Consider the following 27,767-nt stretch of genomic DNA (forward strand, 5'->3'; position numbering starts at 1 on the left):
GGTCTATCAATTCGACTTGGTCGAGCAAAGAAAAAGGATAATTCGGAAGCTAGATGTCTTTTTTTAACGCAAAAAGGTTACGCCATGTGGAAAAACATACACCTATAAAAGGAAATACGAGAAGATGTTGTGATTGTAGTACTAAACATATGCAACATCTCAACGTTCTTAGCGTAGCATTCGTTCTGTGACGTCATTATGTCTTGAGTGTTTTGCGCCTTTTCATGATTATTCTGATTGAAATTAAGTTTCTTAGCTGAATACTTACAAAAATTTCTATTATTTATTAGATTTTAAGTCATTTGATTTACTTTAGGTTCGTACCTTATAACTTACATAGTTGCTAAAATTGTTTAATCCATATTTAGGACAGTAAATCTTTATATTGCTTTAAACAATATAATAATTTAATAATAATACATGGTATACATATAATACAGGTATTTTGTAAGTGGTATAAATATTCCTAAAAAACTGATACGACTCTTAAAGCGTATTTTGTAGAAAATTGAGCAGTGTATTTTGAAGGATAAATACTTTTACATATTGTCACTGCCAAATCTTAAAATTTGTCAGATAACTTATCCTGTTCAACCTCAAAAAATGACTCCACTTGCTAGCAAAGAACTAAAAGCAAGAATTGTAACGAAATTAGACGTAGCGAACCATTTTAACGTAAACAGAACAGTTTTTAATATCAATAAAAGATGGAGAGAACAAGAAACTCTCCAAAGAACGTATCCAAACCGTACGATCTTCATGAGCGGTAGATATTTTTGGTCTTCCAGATCCTCGCTTTCTTCCAAGAGTTTCTCGTTCCCTCCCTTTTTTATTAATAGAAAAAATTGTGGTTCTGCTTATGTTAAAATGTTTTGCTGCCTCTAATAGTACCCAGTTATCTTTTAATTTGGTTACAATTCTTGCTTTAATATATTGTTGAGTTAAGTCGTTTGATTTATTCCTTAATAATGATAAAAATAATAGCAACAACCCTATTTTATGTTTAAACTATAATTTATATACTCTTTATAAAATGCAAGAATTCAAAATAATATCAAAATTTAGACCTTAATAATTATTGCAATTTATAAATTAACATATATGTAATCACTTGTTTGTTTATTTTACTATTTGTCTGTCATAATAAATATAATATATCAGACCAATAACATACACTGCTCAAAATGATCAAATCTTACTAAGAGTCGTATCAGTTTTTTTAGGAACCAGCTGTACCACCAAACTTTTACAACTTTTTTCCGGGAACGTCCAGTGGTACATATATGAACCTCCACAAAACTTAAAAACTACTAATTTTTGGTAAATTATAACTTATTACAAAAACACAATATTTAAAAGTTCCTTCGATTTTGCTAAATGCTCGATATAATCTTTGATCAAACAACAAAAATAGTCTTAATATCAAGTTTAATTTAAAAATTTTGTTAGAAGGACCGATTATTAAATTAAAATTACCTGAATTTGTGCTATTCTATCAGTTTCATCAAAACCTGGAGGCAAAGGTTCTCCTGGTGCTACCTCGACGGTCTCCCGTTCTTCTTCGACAACGGGAGTTTTATTCTCATCTTCGGCGCTATTAGAGTTCAAAACCAAATTTTGCATGTGTCTTCGACCCGTCTCATGTTGAAAAATACGTCCCATAACGGGACACTCGCATATATTACAATACCACTTCTCGATGCCACCCGAGTACGATAATTCAAAGACATTTCCATATTTGTTGTTCTTTAAGAATGCCTTCAAGCCGAGTACTCGTTGCTGCTCGTTTTCCTGCAATATAAGATTTATAAAATATGTGTCATTGCTTTGATGCGTAGAATTTATTATAATCATAAAACCTTTTTAACACACACTGAACAATTTTCAATTACCGATTAATTGTAATGCCGATATTGTCTTTTTGTAAGGCACTAATCAGGATTATACTGAGCGGGTTGAAGCCCGATTCTGTATACATTGAGCCGGTTAAAAACAAAATAGAATACCGAATATTCGCCATTTTGACAGAATATTATTAGAAATCGATAAGTATTGTAGTACATACACTGAATACTTAAAACAAATTGTAGTTAATTGTTTAGAAGACCTATAACACAAGTATATATACTCTCTTTATTCGGGGATAACAATACAAAAAAACCCTTAAATTATATTAAATAAAAATCACACAGCTCAATAAAAATAAATTAATTTTCTTGCATCAAGAAGAGCAGTTTTTAAATATTTTGAACAACCTGATTCCAAAAATAGAATTTTTCCTTTAGCTCTAGTTTTTGATATGGACCAAAAGAAACTATTTTATACATGTTGATCTTTATTGCTACAGCAAACTATTGAACAAATCTTTTTTACTGTCAATGGTGTTATCCAAAATCTCTAGTAGGAATTTAGAAAGAATAGGTCCTCTAAACCTAGATGGTATAAATCTGAATTTGGTGAGTACATTGGCGTAATATTAGACTCAAGCATTACTTGGAATCAGTAGAACGAAGGAATAGATAACCAGGAAAGCGGTAATTACGTTACATGGATGAGCCCCTTCCCATATTGGTTGGCCCAACTATGGAATTTGCAGTTAAGTCGATTACCATAAACAAATTATACTCTGCATGTTTTTATAAGTTCCCATAGTAATTAATATGGCATTTTTATTAATATTGCCACTAAACCCTGGCTATGTCAACATACGTTGATTTTTTCATAATTACGTTAAATCCAGAGGTATAATAGCTATGGATTTGACAATAGCTAAATGACATCAAAACAATAATATTGTCAGTTAATGTCCAATGTATTTTGTAGTATTGTAAAGCTTTTTGCCGTTTGTGGATTGTACAATGGATCGACGTAAAGTTATCGATGAGAAAAATTTTTCAATCATTATTAGATTTTTTAATTCTGGAAAATCCAATTCGGAAATCGCGAATATGTTGCAATTGTCACGCTGTAGTCAGAAGATACAAAACTACAGGTTCGGTCGTCACAAAACCTAGAAATATGTATAAGAAAAAGTAAAATAACCGAGGTACATCGAAGGGCATTAAGACACATTATAGTGAAAAATCGACAAGCAAATTATATGGAGTTAAGCGTTTTATGGAGTGACTTAGTGAATACTTACAAAGTAAGTTTTATAGTTGAAAAAATTGGTACGAATTGTTTTGAATAAATTTCACTTTATTTTAGGCTAAGAAAAAGCCACTTTTAACATTAAAACAAAAGAAAAATAGACTAAGATGGTCAAAAGAGCATAAAGAATGGACTCAGTCGCATTAGGATTCAATACAATGGAGTGGTGAGTCCAGATATGAAGCGTGTGTTGGAGACAGTACGAGTCGCGTCATTCGCAGGAAAAATGAAGCTTTCCTACCCGACTGTCTGAAGAGAAAAGTCAAATTTCCTGCATCTGTCATTATCTGGAGCAGCACGTCGTCTGAAGGTGTGGGAAAGTTACATTTTATGTGAATATTTTAGAAAGAATCTCTTTTACCGATTATGGAACACCGTTTGACATCAACGGAAGATTTTGTCTTCCAACAGGACTGCGCAGGTTGCCATACCTCAAAAAAGAGTTTAAAATGGATTGAAGACCATGGCATACCACTTCTGGAATGGGTTTCTAACAGTCCCGACTTTTCCCCGAGACTTTGTGGCGCAAAATGAAAAAAGCTTTGAGAAAACACCCTGGCAGGTTCGTCAACAAATTGAAGGAAAAATTGCATGAAATATGGGATTCGGTTACATTAGAATTTTTTCAGAACTTGGTAAAAACTATGCCTCGAAGAATTGTGATAGTCATTAAAAATAAAGGAGATGTAACTCAGTGGTAAACTTTCTTTTTTTTTGTTAATATTACATATTCTATGCGCTTTTTAAAATTTATTATTATTCTGTTTAATCAATAGTTATCATTAGGTTATAAAATATTTTCTATAATTAGGAAATTCAAAAATGTTGTTCGATGCATTAAAACTTCTCAAATTTACGCTGCGCTTTTATTTTTGTTCTCTGAAATTTAATTTTCTTATCAATCTAACGTTGGGCCAACCGATATGGGAAGGGGCTCTATACCTAAGGTATAAAAAAATATATGATAATAGTTATCATTTCTCAGAAATTAGTGTCTATATTTTTCATACCCAACTATAGATAGATTCTTCGCCTAATTTCCGTCTTTGTATTGTTGTCCCTATTAGGATGATTCATGCATTCCGGTCGTTAAGGGCATGTACACAGTGAATGGGACTAAATATAAATGACCAAAAGATCAAATATATGTGTTGTACCAAGTTAATCAATCGGACACCTAAAGAATAATAATTGACGATGTAAAAGTGGAAGGTGAGGACACCCTCATATACTCGCTGTCAACTAAAGATAACAATGTCAGAGAAGAAACTAAGAAAAAAATAGTACTTGCCAATAAGTGTTAGTATGGCTTGAGAAGACATGGCCTCACAACTACCCAGAAAAATGAATGTTACCGTCTATAAAACACTAATAAAAACAAATATATGTAGCAGAAACGTCAGTTACACAGAAGGACCAAGGAGGAGGAATGATAGAGCAAGTTTTCTGGCGCAGGCGTTGTACATTTAAGTTGTATAGAAATCGTTAACGTCCCACGCCTTACATGGATAGGGCACATAATAAGTGAGAGGAAAGTGCAACAGTCAAAAAAGTTTTTGACCAAAGAGGGCCGATGGAACAACGAGCCAGAGGAAGAGAGAGACTTAGGCATCAAGACAACTTAGAGGACGATTTAAAATCTATTGTGAGTTAGAGCATTGAAGAAGAGTAGCCAACGTAGAATTGTTCTGAAAAAGGCTTTGGTTCATAACCAGCTGTGATGACACTGATGATTATGGTAATTTGGGTCATTTCTCGGCTACTATTTACTGGCATATATTTGGTTTTATCAAAATTCAGCTCGAGTCTCATCTCAGTGGCGAATCTTTCTATACATAATGACTCCAGCATTTGCGCAACCTATATTTACATCATTTGTGTGGGAATAGGTTTATTTTTATTTAATCTTTTCTAATACCTTGTCACCTAAATGAGGAGTCAGGGGAAAACAATCTTCCAGTCCACAAAAACAGTTTTCCTGGAAATCGACATTTAATGTTTCAAATTAAAACAAATTGTTTTAACACAACCATATAAATCAGTAAATTTTTTTCAGTGGTACGTCGACATGTTTACAAAGGAAAAATCAAGAGAAGACAAAAAAAAGTTTATTTGCGACACATCATACAAAAAATTGAGTGTGCCGACATGGACCATGAACGTTTTTTCCCAGTACCTTCAAGCTCCTACGTCAAAAAATGTTTCTTCCTCCGAACTTCCCTCCTGTTCAGTACCTTGTAAATCAGTGTAAAACTGTCTAGAGTTTATGTTTTCCAAATATTTGGTCAAGTGGAGAATATCTTGTAACTTAGCATCTTTGACCGGGAGTGGGCCGTTGCACAAAGCTTCGGGATGATTGTGGCTAGTAACTCCTTAAATTTCTTTTCGGGTTTCGTTTAACTTTGCATTCAAACACCGAGTTTGCAAATAACCCAGAATAGGTACTCTTGTGAAAGATAAATTGAGGACTCTTTTTCCTGATTTCCAACACTCGAATAGGTCTCGTAGGAATTGGGCATTTCTTAGGATACTTATTGGAGAAATGCTTAGTCCAATTCAGAAATTTAATATCTTTCCCACAGTCCACCACTTGGAACGGTTTCGGTTTCACTCTGCTGTTGCGGAGGGCTTCTCTCCAATCCGTCATTAATTAAACTCATGCCCCGGTCACACTCTAGATAGGAAAAATTACTTTCACAAACTCAAACGGTCCTCCTTCTGTCTGAACTAGATAATGAAGGAACCGAAAAACTGTGTAATTTTTATTTTGCCCTCCAAAATAAGAAGCAAGATTAGGTGTCCTTATACCCACTCGAATTCGTCGACGTATAACTGGGAGAACGGTTATCAGATTACCTAAATACCGATTTTGATCGGCGTAGTTAGCAAGTTCATTGAATTGGCAATCAAAACAAAGAAAACGGTGGCACTTGCAATCTGACCCTAACTCATGAGTGGTGGCTCTCAGAAGTTTCATAACGTCACGAACACGGCCTGTTTTTCTTCTTTTTTTAGCAGCAGTTCCAACATTTACGTCACTACAATCGCTATCACTACTATCCATTTTAATCAGTATGTACTCACTACTTTACTATTGTTCAAATAGAATCAACTGGCAAACTAGAAAATACCAACGAAGTCGCTAAACTAAAAAAGAGAATCACAAAAATGCTGCACCCGACTTGACCTGTTGAGACAGAGAGAGACCCTAACGGTTATTCCCTCGCAGCGCGCGGACTATGACGGTTCTTCCCCAGTACCCCGTTTCATTTAACATTTGTAATAAAAGGACTGTAAATGTTTTCCCTTTTACTCCGTACCATCCGAAAGTATGTATTCATCACTAGAAAACTTCGTCATCTCAATTTCGACCAAAAGTGGACTAGATTGTTTTTCCTCCTGACTTCTCAAAAATGTATTTATTCAAAAATCAGGAAATTTGGTTGCGCACCGTAAATAGTGTAATACACATTCGTAAATATATGTAATATGATTAAAAAATTATAAAATAAATCATTATATTCTACAAGGAAACCCAATGACTCTCAAATCTTTAGTACTTTTATCTTTTATGCAAATTAAGATGTACTGCTATAATATCATTGTAAATGTAACAAACCAGTCTAATATAGTGTTCTGTATCTAATTTATAACTATAATAGTTATATCGTTTTACATAAGATTCGCTAAAATGAAACTGTAGAGTAACATCTGTTTGCACTTAAAAATAAATTTTCTACCTACACTCAAAACTTACGGCACTATAGTGTTGACACGTTGTATTGCTCTTTGAAGTGTCAAAAAACAGAACACAAAAATATACTGTTCTTATATCAGCATATTCATACATTATAAAATCGAAAGACACATGTTTCGGGGTAAATAAACCCACAGAGAGCATAATGAATTCATTATGCCCCCAATAAACAGAATACCCTTTAAAAAATTGCTAAGTTTTCGTATTATTTTTCATATATTTGTATCCCTTTTGGCCATAAATGATATACTCATATTGTTGTACTCATCTAAATTCTACAATATATTAGTAAGATTGGCACAATCCGCACATTAAACCTTCTTATAACGGTAGTAACATAGTTCTATCAAAAATATCAGATGTATAGTTACGGTGAAAGACTGAAATCTGGAAAACATGGACTTTTTTGGTGAATGTCAAAATTGGCTATTTAGGTGTCCATCCGAAATGTTAGCTTAATAGTCTCACTTACACCCTCAACTTTTTTCAAGCATTTATTACGATTACATCATAGTACCTATTATAGAAATATATAAATATATATAAATATATATATATATATATATATATATATATATATATATATATATATATATATATATATATATATATGTATAAGAACACGATTATTGGATCAGCAGTTAAATTAAACAAAGCCAAGTGTACTCTTTTTTTTTTAATCAGATATATTTCAGTATACTTTATACAATCATCAATGATATCTAGAATGTTTTTGGATGAGTTACATGTCGAACAATAATTATAGATTAAAACTTACAAAAGTGAGATTATTGCTATAAGGGTGGAATTTCTGTATGTAAAAAATCCTTTGTTGAACAAATATTGTACCATGTTAACTGGTATTAATTTTTTTTTAAACAATTGTTTAACAATTAAATCACAAACTACTTTTACAAACAATTTAAAAATCTCTCATAATTTAATATACTATACACTTAGTATGTTTTTTTTTTCATTAAAAAGTACCAAAAATCTTTGTTCCAATATTTGTTCATCAAAAGATTTTTTAGATAAATAAATTCCACACTTATGGCCATAATCTTACTTTTGTAAGTTTGAATCTTCAATTATTGTTAAAGATGTAGCTCCTGCGTTTTAGCTAGTGATTTTATTGGAAGTTATGTGATTTCTGTGGTTTAACAGGTCTGACACTGCATTGAATAATTTTGGTTTTTATAAAAATCATTGTTTTGACGTCGTTTCAGCAAGGTCACACTTGTCATTGTCAAGTCACACTATTTTTTCTTCACACTGATGTTCGAGGAGAACTGAACCATTCAGATTTTGAACAAAGGCATCCAGGGGTATCTATCCAGTGCTGTTGTTATTCATCTTGTTGCAGAATGTTTCTTAAGACTACAGCTCAATTTGAACTGAGTCTTTCTTCCTGTTTTTACACCTATAGCATTCAAAAAGTATCTGCTTATTACATCTGTTATTATGCTGTCGAATAGTACAATTTGTAAGTTCTCCTTTCACTATCACTACTCGCTGTGTAACAACCTCACTTTGGTTATACATACCAATATCAATTGATATTGGTATAAAACCTTTTTAATTATATGACTGACGTTATACTTTCTTCTCTCTATATTGTGATTAATATAAGCCTATTTATTGGAACAACTTTTTAAACTGTTTATAATACTAAATTGCACAAGAGCTTTTACAACCACATTAGGTGTAGAACTCCCTTTTCAATGACTGCCTGGATATTTTTTAAAGTTTTAATAGGGGACTTATCGGTATACTTGGCGCCAAACATATATATCGCCTGTCAACCTAACCTAACAACTTTTTAAACCGTTTATGACACTAAATTATACAAGAACTTTTACAACTACATTAGGTGTAGAATTTACAAGTGTTTACCGATTCCATCATTGACTTCTTCTGTAGCTTCTTATAAACGTCAGTTGTGGACGATCAATTTGACCATACATGACAATAAGACCAGAAGAGCAGTACGTTATGTGTGGTATAAAACTATTGCTGCTCGACGAGCGAATCAGATTGCATCTTGTCTCTTTAAACATCTTCAAACAAACCCATCTAATAACACAAGAAGCGTAATATTTTACTGTGATAGGCTGTGGAGGTCAGAATAGAAATTCTCACGTCAGTTCTATGTTTACGTGAGCTATACATAAGTTACAGTTAGAGAGAATCGACCATAAATTTATGGTTCCCGGAGATAGCCATTTAGAAGTTGATACAAATCATGGTATAATAGAAAAGAAGAAAAAGAAATCAAAATATATCATCCTCATGAGTAAAGGGGCAGCAGGACTATGGGCGCAAAACAGGCCATTTCCCATGTAAATCTCCATAAGAAATTCTAAGGTCCATTCTGGTTAGGTCCATTCTGGTTATTTTTACGCTTTTCGTTGTGGAGGCGCGACGGCTTATCGGATCGTGACATGTCAGGTATCATCGGAAAGGGGAGGAGTAACGAATACGTTAACACAAAAAACAAAGATGGCGGCATTGCCAAAAGGACACTAAGCTTTTAACGTCTAAACGATACAACGTACAACAACGTGCAAGGTATCGATGGAATTGGGAGGTGGTAACGAATATGTTAAGACAAAATAAAACGCAAAGACTTTGTTAAAACGACACTATATCGTATTTCCGTTGTTATTAGTCAGATAACTACGTGTAACACATTAAATAAAATATGAGGGGATATTGAATACGTTGACACAAAAAACAAATTCAAAGACATTGCCAAACCGACACTATACCGTATCTCCGTTTCTGTTGGTCCAATCTTTGCGAATGAGGGCTCGTTGGAAAGAGGAGGAGCTATCGAATATGTTATCACAAAAATCAAAGACAAAGATATTGTCAAAACGGCAATATATCGGATCTTTGTTGCTATTGATCGGATTTTAGCATAATAGACTTTGAAGGAAAGGAGAGTAGTCACTGAGGCTAACAGAGAAACAAACAAACATGACAACATTACCAAAACAGCGCTATATTATATCTTTGTTGCTATTGGACCTATTTTGACGTTTGATTGGATTTCGTCTATTAGAGTTCATCATCTCATCATACAAATCGCCACCTGTCGGCTACATCCTTTAACTATGCCCAAACCATCCAGTGCCTGTCATCGTAAAAAGACAGTCCTTCAGCCTATCATTTCTTCTCTCTTTCTCTCGAAACAATGTATGAAAGGGGAGGTGACGCTGAAAACGATATAACGTACAACAACGTGTGAGGTATTACTAGAAATAGAACATGATTAATCGAAGAACGTATACCATTCTTACAGTATGAACAAACCAACAAACATCCTCTATATAATCTTCTCTGATTGAGTACTACTATACACAGATCTACACTTAAAGTACAGAACTCATCGAAAAAAGGCTCTCCCTCTATCTCGAAACAATTTATATATGTTATTGAAATGGATATAACGTACAGCAGCGGCTATCGCTGGAAATGAAACGAATAGGAACGTATACCATTCTTACAGTATGGCCAAACCAACAAACATCCTCTATATATTCTTCTCTGATTGAGTACTAGTATACACGGATCTCTACTTAACGTGCATTACTATACAGCACTATTATTCTGAATACAGATGGTATTGTAAGTTGCATCCTATATTTTATCTACGGCAAGTCAGGTAATATTATGTTTTTATTTTATTTTGGTATTGTACTTCAGGTCTCTAATAAGAAATAGAAATATATATTATATTAGAAAATCGTTTAACAATTTAACATAACACAAACAACTGTTTGATATATGATGATAATATAATGTATGGGCATAGAAAAGATATTTAACATAGTGTAATAAGCAGTATTATTGAAATAAAATAAATACATATACTGTATTTTATCTACAACCATAACTTAATTTAGAATGTACAGCGACTACCGGGAAAATATAATAAGTATAATACGTTGCAAGCTTAGTGTCTCTTTAACAATGTCGCCATCTTTGTTTTTTGTGTTAACGTATTCGTTGCTCCTCCCCTTCCCGTCGATACATCACACGTCACGATCCGATAAGCCGTCGCGCCTCCACAACGAAAAGCGTCAAAAATGACCAGAATGGATCTTAGAATTTCTTATGGGAGATGTACATCGAAAAATGGCCTGTTTTGCACTCATAGTCCTGCTGTCCCTTTACTCTCATGTCTGTATACAACTATTAAGTCTAGCAGTAACAAATTTAAAGTTGTGGAAATGCGGAAAACTGACTTTTTGGACTTTGCATCGTTACGGAAATGTTATTTGGCATTAAAAAATAAAGATGTAGATGGAAAACAGTTTAAATGGTTGGACAAAAGGTGGCTCCGCTATGACACGGAATTTGGAATGGTTTCTTACAAAGACACCTTGCAAATGAAATCAGAATTTCAGTATTTCACTAATTTTTGCTATTATGTACTGTTTTGTGTATTTATTCGAGTTTATTAGTTTCGGTTTCATAATTAATTTTTCACAAGTTGATTTTTGTAAGTGTAAGAGTCTTTCTATGCAATATGAGTGAAAAGCCGAAGAGAGTAGTTGTATCTTTGGAAACAAAAGCGAATGCAATTAAGAGATTGGACAAGGGTGAATCAATAAAGAAGGTTGCTTCAGATTTAGGTGCCGGAGAAGTAACTGTTGGAGATTGGAAGCGTAAGCGGAATGAAACCGAACAGTGGGTCAACCGAAGTGTGAGTGGTGGTAGTGGATTGGCCCGGAAGACTGAAGAAAGGGGACCATGAACAAACTTCTGAGGCGTCGTTCTTGTGGTTTTCACAAATGATAGTATTGGGCAGCCCGATAAGTGGTCCAATACTCCAAGCAAAAGCTATTGAATTCCAGAAGAAGTTTATGGATGGAGAAAACTTTTGTGTTAGTGAAGAATGAATTGACTTATGGTAAAAGAAATATGGCATCCGACAATTGAATATTTGCGGCGAAAAACTTTCTGCTGACTCAACTGAAATTCGAACATTTTATTTAAAATTATAAGACATTATTCTTAAAGATGGACTAACTTCAGACCAAATATTTAACTGTGATGAGACAGGCCTTAACTTTAAAATGCTTCCATCGAAAACACTAGTAGCTGCTAAAAATTAAGGAACTGCACCAGGTTACAAAAAAAGCAAAGAGAGAGTCACAATCATGATTTGCAACAATGATTCTGGTTCATTAAAATCTCTTTTAATTGGAAAATCCAGAAATCCAAGGGCATTCAAAAATGTCCAAATAAATTGCTTACCTATAATCTATAGCAACCAACGCAATGCATGGATGGAATGTAACACTTTTAAAGATTGGTTTTTTAATAACTTCGTGCCAGTCATTGATAGCTACCTAATAAACAAAAATCTTTCCCGGGAAGCTTTGTTGTTGTTAGACAACGCATGATCGCACCCAGATGCGAGTGAATTGATTAGTGGTGACATACTAGCTGTGTTTCTTCCACCCAATGTGACGTCTCTCATCCAACCCCTAGACCAAGGCGTTATAAAATCAATGAAGAGGAATTATCGGCGGAAGCTCCTTCAGGTACTGCTAACTAAGCTGGATGAAGGGCTGACTGTAATTGAGGCATTGAAGAAGATCACGGTTAAATATGTTTGCTATTGGATTGCATCTGCTTGGGACGACGTAAAAGTGTACACTATTCAGAAGTCGTGGAAAAAATTATTTAAGATAGACAACACAACACAAGACTTTCAAAATGAAACTGATAACTGTGAAGTTGATTCTATAGCCAACCTAGCAAATCAATTACCAGTAGAACAAACAATCGGAAAAAAAGACATCATCGATTTAATAAATCTTGATGAAGAAATAGAAGTGACAGATGATGCAATTGCCAATCTAGTTCTAAACGTCACCCATGAAGAAGAAGATACAGATGAGATAACTCAAAAGATTTCTCATTCCGATGGATTGAAGTCCCTTGAAGCAGCTCTCGCATACATCGAGCAACAAGAAGAATCGACACCACTAGACGTCTTCCATTTTCAAAATTGGCGCAACATCGCCGCCTCAAAAAGAGGAATGAGTTGAAACAAAAATCAATCAAAGACGTTTTTAAACAGTAAAATTTTAGGTTAAAGGTAAATTTTTTTATCTTTTATACTACTTTTATATTAGATTTTAGTTATTACAACAAACACATTAATCATTATTTACGTAGCTACACATTTTTTCTTTCAGTATAACCAATCTCAGTGTTAACCAAGTTTTTTTCGGTATCGGAGGTAGTCACGGTCCCAATTACCTCGGATAATCGTGAGTCTACTGTATATATATATATATATATATATATATATATATATATATATATATATATATATAAATATACTCTAAGATAGCTGGTTGGACCATACATGCATATATACTTGAAATATTGTGACTCAATGAAAATATCATTTGTTGATTATCGTAACAGCGGTAAAGAGTACAAATCTCGCAGTAATAAGGTATCGTAATTGAAGATATTTCCCTCTGGATATGACTGTAAATGCCTCAAAAAGTGCATACAGATGTTTAAATAAAACAAAATTACTGCCGTTATTGACGTATTGAGATGAGAAATCCTTTGAAAGAAAAATATTACTAACAAGTCTTCAGTCAAAAATTTAAATTGCACTTTAAACATACTTCAAATGACACTTGCAGCAGCTGTGAGAAGTTATTTCAAAAAATTCGTTCTGAAATTGATGAGAAAAAGACAGCTGACCTAAAGACATAAAGAGAACTGCACTTAAGGCGAGCAGAACAAGCGCGTACAGAACTAAAAAAAGATTCAGCAGAAGTCTCGCGGGATAAATGTTTGCACATTTGACCTTCCAAAGGCATTGCCTTTTCCCAAACTCACAACTTCAACAGCTTACTATAAGACAAATCTTTATATCTATAACTTTGGCATTAATTATTTTAATAACATCACTGCCTATATACACGTCTGGGATGAGACTAATGGTGGAAGGGGTTCTGAAGATCTGGTTTTATGCCTTAAGAAACATTTGTATGAACATACCAGGACATTCAAACATGTTGTTGTTTTCTGACTCATGCACTGAGCAAAATAGGAATATAAAAACTAGCCATACTCTACTAAAACTTGTTCAAGACCCTCTATTGGATGTGGAAACAATTGATTTAAAATTTATGATACCAGGCCATTCATTCCTTCTTAATGATACTGAATTCGGATTAATAGAAAGAGCAGCCAAGAAACTTAGGACCATCAATGTGCCTGATGACAGGTACATCATTAAAACTGCAAAAGTGAAAAAGCCTCAATTTGAAGTTGTAAAACTACAACGAGACGAGTTTTGAGCACAAAATCCCTCGAAGATTCAATCATAAGCAGAAAAAGGATACTGAAGGTAAATCAATTGGTTTAAGATACGGTGGTTGAGGTTTAAAAAGGAGCACTTTTCCAAATAAAAATAAATTAATCTTTTAGCGAAATTTCGAGTTTCCGAACCTTGGACATTTCAAACACGGCCTGGAAGACTTTTGGAATTGCAAACCTTGTTGACTGTATGTACAGCAGGATCAGCTTTACCCAACCACAAGACAAATGAATTTCAAAAAGGAGGACATATTGTCTCTGCTACCTTACATACCCCCTATTCAACATGGATACTTCAGAAACCTTCCAGGGAATCAGCTAACTCATCAAATCCAGGATAACGAAGCGACTGAGGGAAATGATACCGACTGTGATGATTCGCTTTTTTATATCAATTAACTTTTCCTTTCTCTAAGAAGTGATATTTTGTTTTAATATGGTTCTAAGTAGATGTAAAAAAAGTGTATTTATTAACAACACTTGGAGTTAGTTCATTATTTTCCTAAAATTCTTCAGAAAACATTTGAACCAAGTCCACTTTTTTGCATTTTTTGGGGTTATTACATTAAATTTGGCCAATAAAAGCAATTTAAATGTCTAAGTTACTCCTTGACCTTCTAAAATTGAATATATACTTTTAAAAATGTTAACGGGTAATTTTGTTATGAAGATTTAACTTTAAACCTCTGTAGCTCAAATGTAGATATATTCTGAACCCTCTATATAGACTACTAAATAAACTCTAAAAAGTGAAAAAACACCCCACCTTTTTAGTACAGGTGTAAATTCACCCCCCAAACAGGCGTTTTTTTCGAACTTTTTATAAAATCACATATAAAGGCATTAAAAATATAAAAAAATTAACTTTTTAAAGGATTATTTATTAGTTTTTAATTCTCACGAATTGAATTCCGTTGGAATAAAAAAAAAAATGTTACAAAAAGGCAGAAAAGTGTCTCCCAAAATAAAATACATCTTTTGGAAGATAACCTCTGCTGTGGTGAAAAACAAAAAAAAATTTTGTATACCCCAAAACCTTAACAATGAATAGAAACCATTATGACCATAAATATATTAGTTTTTTTTTGTTTAACCCATTAGTTCCCAGCGTTACGATTATGTAACGGCGAAGTGGTGCCATCTAAATATCACATACGTCGCAAATTTTCAGTTGAAAACAGGTTAGTTCTTGTCAGAAGGTGCTAGTGTTTACATCGTTGTAAATGTGCGATTTTATTAGAACTTTGTTTTGAATCTGTGCCTGGATAAAATATAACGAAAGAAATAAAGCTTCAAATAATGGACTTCGTTGATAAAGAGTAAGTATATAAATCTTATTTTGTATAATAAAGTTAATATTAGAAAACAAACAGTATTTTTTCAAATAAAAAGTTTTTCGGTTAGGAAATTGACTGTTACATATTTGTACGGCTAGGATGTAGTGTAAGCATATTCTCCAGTTATTTTGTACCGATATATCATGTTTTGTTTTCATTGTATGGTATTTTTAGTAACATTTTTCGAGGTATTAGTATACAGAGTGTGAGAACTTTAAAATTTAAAAGTGGAGTATGTATGTACTAAGTTGTTTTTTATTTCAGAGGCTGCAGTTCTTCAAAGAGGCCTGACTGTTCAAGAAGCTATTGATATAGCCTTTAGAGAATACGACGACATAGATAACTCTATATAGGCAATTTATATAGCGCCACCGGATCCAGCTACTCTGACGGATGAGGATTCCGGAGATGACGACGAGGGCGGAGATTTTGAAAATTTGAGCAAACGTCAGCTACTTGCCGATGCAGAAGTTAAAACTGTTGATAGAATTATACTACGAAAAAAAATTCCTATTCAACAGTTAGAATCGACAGAAGGTAACATTTCTTTGGCAAATGATTCGATATTACACCTGCTCATATGGTATATCCAAAAGATTCTGAATCCCGGGATTGGGTTTCGGGAGATTTCACATATAACAAGAAACAATTTCCTGAGTCAGATTATTTACTGTTTGAAAACAAATCAGTTGTTGATATGAAATGTTTCATTGCTGTATTGATTCTTAGGGGTTATAATAATCTTCCCAGCAAGCATATGTATTGGAAATTCACAAAAGAAAAAAAAACACATACAAGTTAGCAGATCAGCAGTACTTGCAGAGTATAACGGAAAAATGGGTGGTAATGATCGAATGGATCAGAATGTTGGACAGTACAGGATTCAAATTAAAAACAGAAAATGGTACTGGGCATTGTTTACATCGCTTCTTGATGTTTCAGTCAATAACGCGTGGTGTTTGTATTGAAAATCAAACAACTCTCAGATGTCCCAAATAGACTTTTGAAGGGCTATTGTGTAAGTTTATTTGAAGAAATATTCGTCATCTCCCAAAGGCACTGGAAGGACTACATCTCCATCTTCTAATATGCAAAGAGTAGCTGATGAAATTAGAGTGGATAAAGTTTCAAACAACAAAAGACGACGTTGTGCTGGAAGATTTTGCAAAAGTTCAAGATGCATGATGTGTAAAAAACGTATTTTAGGTTTCTGTATTGATTGTTTCGTTACCTATCACACAAACCAAAATGTTTAAATTCCTTTTTCATTATTTTCAGTTTTTAAATAAATAGAACTGTTTACAGATATATTTTGTGTTTGTGCACCCATTAGCTCCTAGCGTTACATATATGTAACATTATATACTGAGTGATTTATAAATCCAAATGTGTAAATTCATTTATTTTTATGTTTTTTAATAAAACTGCTCCCAAAAAATATTAGCATCACATTAAAAACTATGAAAAAAATAATCTGGGCACTAATGGGTTAATATTTAAAAATTGTGTTTTTTTTTCTAATTTAGAAAGTAAAAGTCTCCAATATCATGTCATATTAACTATATGTACTGCACTCCCTAATGTCTGACAGCATGATAAGAATGAATAATAATAATCTACACATAAATACTAAAATTCTCCTAGCGGCAGAGATTAAGTTATTAAAATAATTCATTAGCATTTATGAAGTAAACTTACATGTTTATATGGGATGGAAAATTATTTAACTAGTTTGGGGAAATCACTATGGTTCTAGAATTTCACTTTCTTCTCTCTGTACCATGTCCATTACTGAACATCATAATTTTGTTCACTGTAGCTTCAAAAAGTGACGATTAAGACTTACTAAACCACTCACGTAAATTATGAAGCCATGATTTTCTTCTTCGATTATAAGATGGAGGACTTATGGTCTGACATGGGCAAAATATTCTAATTTTGGTATTTCTACAATTTTCACTACTCCGGATTGCTTTTTTAGATGTAATACCTCTTCATTTGTCACTCTATTGACCCAGGTTATGCATATCAGCCTTCAATACACCCACTTTCTAAATCTTGATGTTTATTTAATATTTAGTGAGCATACAGCTTTCAACTCGTTAAAATAATGTTACAAGATGTAACATTTGACAAGTCTTATTTTCACGTTTTTATTAATATGTCTATAAAATACTTTTTTATTTGGAAGAACACTGATCTGGCCTTTTCAATCTAATTTATGCATCTTGAGTAATAAAGAGTATGGTATTTAACCTTCCAGTATCCATTCATTCACAACGAAGTCCATTTTTTTGACATTAGTTCTCAGTAAAGCTCCAAATTATCTGAGACCCAGATTGCTAATGTTCCAGATTCAAGAAGATTCATATTTTCCATAACATTATTATGTAGCAGTATTTTGGTTTCATCCAATAAACAGTGAAGCAGAATGAACCAAAACATTTAACAAAATTTATGAAAAACAGAAATAAAATAGCATTTAACATAATGATTCAATAATAAATCATTGTTTGGTTCCTATAAGATCAGATATAACTGTCTTCTAGTTACCATGTTCCTTACTACTTAAGAAACTTATACACATAAACTGAACCATGTGAAAGATGTTTCATCTCGTAGTATATTTACTACACACATTTATTTAAACATAATCAGTTTTCCCACAATACAATCACTTTAGCAGTTGACACAGCATGCTTTCTGGGTTTGATTTTCCAAATCCATTAAGCTGCCTGTCTCAGTTTGAACTTTGTTTCACAATAAATTTAATTGTGCAGAAATTAAACCCTTAATATAATCTATTATAGCCAATGACAATAATATTTTTGTATTTGTATTAAAAACAAGCATAAAAACTATAAATTCAAAATAGTGTGTTTATTTAATTTAGAAATAACATGAATGGATGCCTATACATCTATGGGCAGTAAAAAACCTGTCCATTAAATTGGGTACTTACTGTCACAATGAATATTTACAGAACACATACCGAAATGTTTAAAATTTTTAAACATTCTTTAAAACATTTGTAAATCAACTTATGTGATTTGCATGTTGATTTGTTTAAAAAATCAAATAAAGGAATATATTACTTACCTATAATACAAACTAAAATTAATAAAAAAAATCAATGTAAATCTTTATAGAAATTTAAATTACCTTCATTGTTAGTGTAGAAAACATGATCGGAGGATCATCTTCAGTACCTGGAGCACAGGGTTCCATTTTTAAAACACTACACTGACGAGGGTTTCCAAAACGTCAACTATCTCAAAAAGGTATGATTTCTGTAAAAAGAATGCAATTTGTAGAAAATGTATTCATGCGAAAATCGTCCTTCTGGATTTTTTAGCTGAACTTACCGTTAAATCTATGTACTACAAATTCTAAAGGTAGTTTTAAATATACCGCCACATATCACAACACAAGATGGCCGACTTTGGAAAATGAAGAGTTCACTGCTTTTAATTGATGGAACGTAATTATTACATCCCAAAATGGAAAAATACAATTTGATAAATCAGAACAACATAAGCTGGCTAAAGAAAGATAAATACGCAATCAGTTTCAGTACCCTATTGATTGCTGAATGTATCGACCATTGAAAAATCTGCAGTTTTATTTGATGAGTCTTACCTTTCTTAAATATATTCACACCACCGTAATATTATACATAATACAGTTTATGTATAAAATTTCAAATCCAAAAATTTATGAATATTAGTACAATAATTAACAGGATTTCATCCAAATTGAAAAAGTACCACAAGGACTTCGACTCCTTGATAATATACCCTGTCGCCGTCGCCGCTCGCTGTCGCTGTCGACGACAATCACAGGACATAACTGTCTAACGTGGTGTGGTATCTCTCATAGTACGAAGTAAGGAAAGAGTGTCTAGCGCCATAACTAGTCGGGCAGTCAACTAAAACATTTGGCGGCAAATTCAAAACGTACGTTTTGAATAATTGCTATAAAAAACTATTTTAAAAGAAATGGAAAATAAATATAGCAGTGAAATAACAAACAAAAACTTATTCTATGTCATAAATATGTTCCCTTAATCCGAAAATCTACTAATAAATAATGTAATTGATGGCTTCGACCGTTACTAGATGGAAATTCATTTTATATAACAATAAAACACTGAACTGTGAACACACTAATCTTAACCTATCTTTGTTAGAATCTATGGAAATCAACAAATTAAAGAACACATATATAATTCTGAATGACCAACTTGAGACAAACAGTTCTCCCCTCCTCAACCTATTATAACCAACTATAAAATGTAAACGCATGCCAAAAATAGATCACTTGAGAAAGGCAATCAGCCGAAACAGCTGTAGTGATAAGAGTTTTAAATAAATTTTGTGAAAGTTTTGAAAACAATTTTGTGTTTTATTGTTATAATAAATAATGTATATCATATTATACAATGAGAAATATATTTGTTATTGTACAGGATAAGTTTTATTTCTTATTTTATGACTATCAGTGGCGGATCCAAGGAGGGGTCGTGAGCCACCCCCCCCACAAACAAAATTAAATATCAATCAAATAATCCTAAAAAAATAATTTAAAACCTATCAACCCTGTAAGCAGATAGTCAAGAGTTGAAATGATTCAAACTCATTTATTCTAGGGGTAAGTGTAGAATTATGCCGAAGCCTTTTTACATTGCTCTTTAACAAAATCAACCATTCTGAATACAGTAATACCTCGAATAACGCTACCCCGACTTCCGCGAATTCAGAGTTACGCGATTTTCAAATTTTGTCAATTCGCCATTTTGAGTGCCAGAGAATCGTTCGATTATCGATAAGATAGAATTACCGCACACACATTATTGGTCATTCGATGTACATGACATGACTTTTCGCACGAAATCAGCACATTTTTATTTTGTATTAGGTTTTTCTTATTGTAGCTTTTTTAAATAAAACGAGCGGTTCGAATTTATATAAATATATTTATTTATAAGTTTACAGTTCGGTACTCTTTTATCCACTAAACTCACTCATAACATCGTTACATATATATATATATACCAAAAAGTATTATTCTCGAATCTTCTGGGGTAGTCCCACCTCTAATTCGTCTCATCGAAAGCGCATCGAAGACGGGCGCTATTGAAATGCCAATTCTTGAGTTGTCTAGATGTATCCTTCTAAGAATTATGACGTATAGGAGATGGGCTATTTCGTTACACTGCTCCTCTCTTAGATCTGAGCGTCCCGATCAGCAACTACAGATGTAGGCACATGATGGCGAAATCTACAAAGCTCTCCAGCTCTGTATGAACCCCTCAAGGAGAAATAACAGTCTACAGACTTGTAACGGGTAGCTCTTTCGAAGCGAAAAACTCAGTAAAACACAGGTTGAAATAAAAATAAATCTATTAGTTTCAACGTATATACAAAATAAAGAAATAAAAATAAAATGTACTCTAGGTCCCCGTCTGGATCCCGCAACAGTGGATTCCCTGGCGGACGCCTGTAAAAGAAAAATTTATTACGCACTCGCAATCGAAATGGTCGGTTGTGCAGATCCACGCTAGACGGTAACGTTCAATGCACGATACCCACAGGTTCTGCTTGATTCAGGAGAGAGTATAATCCTCAGTGCGGAAGTCTCTCTGCCCGGGTCGGCTCGCAGATTCAATACAACAACGAGCCAGGGAGTCTAGAGGGTTAGCCGCAAGACTAATCTATCTAATTCAGCCAGTCACTCGCCTTAAATAGCCGCTCCGGATCTCACCTCGTCGTGTCGTTGTGGAAATGGGTGCGCGGTTATCGACACTCCCACGGTTCGAACTGTTGAACGTCCAATGCATTGCTACAGACTTTGAAGGACACGATATCTTCGGGTTAATACAACACACAGTAATTCGTACGCCGGTTTCTCGGAAGATCACTTCAAACATACTTCTGACAATATTCCAATCCAGATTCTCTAGTGCATGGACTATCTTGGGTAAGGCCAAATTCTTGACGTCATAATTGCACACGACTTTCTTCAAATTAGTTAGAGCATGCCATATATCCTCGTAGCTTGCCCTGTCTGTATACGATTTCCTGGTCACCATATACAGCAAAGATCGAGGACCATCTTCTAATCTCAGTACTCTTCCAACTTTAGGCTGCTGGTTTTTTAACTCGTCCAAACGATCGAACTTCCTATAGAATACAGATGAGATTCCTTTAGTCATCTCAAGATCTTGGGCAACACAGTGGGCTAGAGAGACGTTATGCGGAACACTAAAAAGATCCTGCTGAACTTCTGTCGTCACACCGAATCTAGCACTCTTTCTGTCTGCGTAATTTGACATAAATTCAATAAAAGCTTGGTCGCCGGTCATCTTTGATCTCATGTTGAAGGGTTCGTGCTTCTTCTGTTTCATTGGAGCCAGCATATGGTGCAAGACGATTTATGTGAACTACTTTTGGTTTACCTTTCGGCTACTTCTTAATTCGGTATATTACGTCATTTATTCTCTTTTTAATTTCATACGGACCTTCCCATTGTCTTTGCAGTTTGGGAGACAAGCCTTGACGACGTTGTGGATTATAAAGCCAAACAAGATCACCTACTTCATAGCTTTCATTCTTGCATCGAAAATCATATTGATCTTTCATTCTGTCACTTGCTAACTGGATGTGTTGTCGGGCAAGTCCATGAATGTTATTCATTCTTAACTTCAGGCGGTCGACATAATCTTTGCTTACCACATGTTCTTCGGAAGGTCTGCAGCCAAACTCTAGGTCGCAGGGCAAACGAACTTCACGACCTAACATCAGGCAGGTTGGAGTCTGGCCTGTAGTTTCATTCACGGCCGAGCGGTAGGCCATTAGGAATAAATGAATGTGCTGGTCCCAATCTCTTTGATGTTCTGATACAACTTTGGAGAGGTGTTTACACATCGTTCGGTTCATTCTCTCGACCATTCCATCTGATTGAGGATGCATGGGTGTCGTTCTGGTCTTATTGACACCAACCAATTTACAAACGTTTTGGAAAAGGGTTGACTCGAAGTTTCGCCCTTGGTCAGAGTGGATCTCCAAGGAAACACCAAATCGGCTAAAGAATTCTTTAACAAGTACCTCTGCAACGGTAGCAGCTTCTTGATTTGGTATCGCATAGGCCTCAGTCCATTTCTTAAAATAATCCATGGCTACCAGGATATATTTATTTCCATCATTTGTCTCTGGAAGTGGACCTGCAATGTCGATTGCTACTCTTTCCATAGGACTACCAACATTGTACTGTTTCATGGGTGCCCTCTTTTTACCAACTGGACCATTACTGGTTGCTCACAGTTCACATTTCCGGCACCATCTTCTTACATCATCTTTACAGTTCACCCAATAGACCGTTCTCGAACCTTTTACAGAGTCTTCGTAATACCAAAGTGTCCTCCTGATGCACCGTCATGTAACTGACGCAATACTTTGCGGTTGCTGGTTGATTACTGGTTGCTCACAGTTCACATTTCCGGCACCATCTTCTTACATCATCTTTACAGTTCACCCAATAGACCGTTCTCGAACCTTTTACAGAGTCTTCGTAATACCAAAGTGTCCTCCTGATGCACCGTCATGTAACTGACGCAATACTTCTGACACTTTACTTTTAGGTACAATCAACTGAAGCTTAGATTCTGTACCATCATCGTTCTCAAAGGTTTTATACAGAAGATCATCTTTTAGCACTAGACAATTCCATTTACTCCAGTAACACTTGACTTCGGGACTACATGCACTAATGTCTTGCCAAGAAAGTCTTTCACTTCGACGCATCCAATCCAATACTTTTTTTATACATGGATCATCTGCTTGAGCGTCTTGTAGCTGTTGAGGCTGCCATTGATAATTAATAATGGTGGTTCATCTCACGGGGCAAAGTCGTTCTTCTAATTTAAGACAGTGATTACAATTTGCACTGCACGGTCATCTCGAAAGGGCATCAGCATTTGAATGAACTCTGCCAGCCCTGTGTTCGATCTCGTAATCATATTCTTGTAATCGTTCTAACCATCTTGCCATCTGGCCCTCTGGATTACGGAATTGTAGGAGCCATTTTAGAGCAGCGTGATCCGTGCGAAGACGAAACTTTCTGCCATACAAATATTTATGGAAATGCTCGCAAACCTTCACTACGCCTAGCAATTCTCTCCTGGTAACGCAATAGTTTCTTTCTGGTTTCGACAAGACTTTGCTAAAGTAAGCGATGACTTTCTCCTGCCCATCTTGGATTTGCGAGAGAACAGCTCCTATTGCACTGTTGCTTGCATCGGTGTCCATTACAAATTTTCTTGCCTGTCTAGGGTAGCTTAAAATCGGTGCACTGATCAGCGCCATTTGTAATTGTTCAAAAGCTTTTTGACACTCTTCGCTCCATGTATATTCTTTGCCTTCTTCTGTCAACTTTGTTAATGGCTTGGAGATGTTGGCAAATCCTTTGACAAAACGTCGGTAATATGTACATAGGCCAAGAAAACTTCTAATTTCGTGTTTATCTCTTGGTACTGGCCAATCCTTAATTCTGCAAGTTTTCCAGGATCAGCTGTTACACCATTACTTGCTACAATATGTCCTAAGTACTTCACTTCTCGTCGAAACAAGTGACATTTCTTCGGACTCAACTTCAAATTCGCTGCCCACAATCGTTAAAAGACTTCTGTCAGATTATTGGCAAGTTCATAGAAGGATCTTCCAACTACAATTACATCATCCAAATAAACCAGGCATGTTTTCCATGTTAGACCTCTTAAAACTGACTCCGTTAATCTTTCAAATGTGGCCGGGGCATTACATAAACCAAGAGGCATAACTGTGAACTGCCAAAGCCCTGATCCTATCGAGAATGCGGTTTTTTCACGATCAGCTGGTTCCATACTTCTACTTGCCAATATCCACTTTTCAGATCGAGTGTGGAGAACCAACGAGAACCAGAAAGTGTATCCAAAGTATCGTCTATTCTGGGCAAAGGATAACTATCTTTTTTAGTTACCGCATTGAGCTGTCCGTAGTCAATACAAAAACGCGTTGAACCATCTTTCTTCTTTACTAGCACTACTGGTGATGTCCATGGACTGTTTGATGGTTCAATTACCCCTTGTTTGTTCATATCTTTGATGATGTCTTCGGCTTCATTTCTTTTCGCAAATGGAAGCCGTCTAGGTTGTTGTCTGATTGGCTGAGCGTCTCCGGTATTAATTTTATGCTTTACTATACTTGTTTTGCCCTTATCATTCTTATCAATGGCAAAAACATCTTGAAATTCTACCAGCATAGACTTCACTTTTTTAGTTCGTTTATCATCAAGATCTTGGCACGTTTTAATCACCAGCTCAACAAGCTCCTTTCGATACTTAGATTTCAATGGTTTCTCATTAGTATTCGTAGAACAAATCGAAGTCACGGGAACACACTGTCCGATCAAAGTTCTTTTACTTAACTTAATAGTAGTTCCCTTTAAGTTCATAACTCTTACAGGAACGACATCTCGAATTCTCACCAAAGCTTTTGCCTTTAGGAATTCAGCATTGTTTACATCTTCAACCATCCTTAAACTTCCCTCTCGACAGTAACCATCAGGTCTGGTCATCAAAATTTTCTCACTATTACCGGGTATTGTTACGTCACAAGTAGTTATTAAGCTGATGACATCTTCTTTGTCTTCATGAAACGGCAACTTTTCACCACTGATCTCGAGAACTCCATCTTTGACATTCAATACAGCCCCAACTTTCCTTAGTAAATCCATCCCCAATATGAACTCGTCGGAGATCTCTGCAATTAATACTGTATGTTTCACTGTGGTCTGGCCAATGGATACTGACATATTAGCCTCGTCATATGTATTAATTATCTCACCAGTTCCTGTTCTAAGCTTTACTGTTGCAACGATAATTTAAGATGGCTTCGTACAACTTCTGGACGTGTAATAACTCTTGTTGCACCTGTATCTACCAAAAATGATCTACATATATTATTGATACGACCCTCGATGTACAAGCTATGAATTCCACCGGAGGACGTAATGTTAACAGTTACTATGGGGGCTGTATTTCTCGAGGTCGGCAGTTGCCCCTTGGTGTCGACCCGTTCTAGTTTTCCGACTGTTGTATAATTTTCTTGCAATTACAGCGAATGTGACCCACGTCACCACAATTCCAACATCTGGGCTCGCGTCTCTTCGGCATCGTTTTACGAACTACTTTTCGTGTCATTTCTTCCAGACGTTCATCGTTTGGTTTGTCACCTTCTCCGAGGGTTTTTACTCGATGGCTCCGTGAAGTTTGACTAGCTGTTTCATTATGTTCCAAGGCAATAGCGAGCGCTTCATCTAGAACTTTCGGTCTTGCTAGTCGTAAAGCTTTCTGTAATTCACTTTCTTTTAACCCATTGGCGAAGGTAGCTACACCAATTTCTTCCAAAATGTTGTCTGGTACCGCCGGATACGCCAACCGCACTATACGAGCAACATCTGCTTCAAACTCTTGTAAAGTTTCACTTGCTCGTTGAATTCTACTTCTTAGTTACGCCTTGTAGACTTGTTGTAGATGGGCATCTCCGCAACGTTTGTCTAGTCGAGTAAACAAGGTCTGGTAACATTTTTCTTGACCCTTAGGAATTGATCTTAAATATCCGCAGCATCACCTCGTAAAGCAGCAGTCAAGGAAACAGCTTTTTCTTGTTCTGTTCAATGATTGGCTGTCGCAATAGCTTCAAATTGTCTAAGGTATATGGACCAAGAGGACTTTCCATCAAATGGTGGCAATTTGAATCTCATATAATGTGTCGTTTTGTCTCTAGGTGATTCTTCTTTCACTACCGGATCTAAGGCTACTGTATTAACTGGTGGTAGCACTTTTGTGTTATTTATCATGGTCTCTAATTGTTTGATCTTCTCTTCTACGTCTTCTATTTTGTCGTTTACATTTTTCTGTATCTTATCGAATGTTCTTGAGACTTCTTCAAATTTCTCATTGTTCTGAATACATACTTCGTCGAATCTTCTAGACATATTTTCGAATTTCTCGTCATTTTGTCTAGCTGTTTCTTTAATAATTTGAGACGTTTCATCGAATTTTTTGGAAACGTTCTCGAATTTATCATCATTTTTTTAGAAGATTCTTCAATCATTTGTGAGACGTTTTCAAATTTACTATCATTTTTTGTAGAAGTTTCTTCAATCATTTGCGACACATTTTTTATTTTCGTTAAAACTGCTTCTTCCGCTGACTGGAACTGGAATGTCTCTGGGTCTTCTCCATTCTTGTTGAGGACAGTCTTCAGTCAGACCCGCTGCAGTCTTCATCGCGTTCTTCTAGCTGCTCACGCAACTGTTTTACTGCAAGTTCTACTAGCAGCATCTTTGGTCAGGCACACACGTACTTTTTTTTTTAATGTTCTTTAGTACAAAGATCACTACCGAACTACGCGGATGTTCCCGACGAACAATACTTTTCAAAAATTCAAAAATCTTTTTCAAAAGTCACTGCTGAATTTATTTTCAAATCTCACATCGGACACCAACTGTTGCGTTTTTAAATAAAACGAGCGGTTCGAATTTATATAAATATATTTATTTATAAGTTTACATTTCGGTACTCTCTATCTACTAAACTCACTCATAACATCGTTACATATATATATATATATATATATATATATATATATATATATATATATATATATATATATATATATATATATATATATATCTTCTTCTTAAAGTGCCTATCCGTTCCGGATGTTGGCGATCATCACGGCTATCTTTACTTTGTTTATTGCAGCGCGGAACAGTTCAGTGGTAGTCGTGTTATACCACTTTCGTAAATTTTGAAGCCAGGAAATGCGTCTTCTTCCCGGTCCTCTCTTACCATTTACCTTCCCTTGGAGAATCAGCTGGAGAAGGCCGTAACGTTCTTGATTTCTCATTACATGTCCTAGATATTCCAACTTTTTAGTTTTGACGGTCATGAGAATTTCACATTCTTTCCCCATTCTACGCAGGACCTCCACATTAGTAACTCTGTCAACCCAGGGTATACGTAAGATGCGCCTATAACACCACATTTCGAAAGCTTCGAGCCGATTCATAAATGCAACAGTTAGTGTCCACGCTTCCATTCCGTAGAGCAGAACTGC

General features: G+C 34.9%; 1 protein-coding gene across 5 annotated transcripts in view; it reads right to left on the minus strand.

Annotated features, from left to right (window-relative positions):
• The window catches only part of LOC140445678 (uncharacterized), a 76,243-nt gene extending 56,803 nt beyond the window's left edge, over positions 1-19,440 (minus strand). For 3 of the 5 annotated variants that reach the window (XM_072537922.1, XM_072537919.1, XM_072537921.1), the window contains exons 1-3: positions 19,246-19,440; positions 18,769-18,896; positions 1,477-1,791 (exon numbers count right to left, since the gene is read on the minus strand). In XM_072537922.1, coding sequence (XP_072394023.1) covers positions 1,477-1,791; positions 18,769-18,834 — 381 coding nt within the window. In that variant the 5' untranslated portion in view covers positions 18,835-18,896; positions 19,246-19,440. Of the gene's footprint in view, positions 1-1,476; positions 1,792-18,768; positions 18,897-18,971; positions 19,218-19,245 lie in introns of those variants that run through there. The other 2 variants (XM_072537920.1, XM_072537923.1) reach the window with 2 other exon arrangements.
• Positions 19,441-27,767: the final 8,327 nt, after the last annotated feature.

This window comes from Diabrotica undecimpunctata, chromosome 7, assembly GCF_040954645.1.
Source record: "Diabrotica undecimpunctata isolate CICGRU chromosome 7, icDiaUnde3, whole genome shotgun sequence".
In the NCBI taxonomy this organism is placed as follows: domain Eukaryota; kingdom Metazoa; phylum Arthropoda; class Insecta; order Coleoptera; family Chrysomelidae; genus Diabrotica; species Diabrotica undecimpunctata.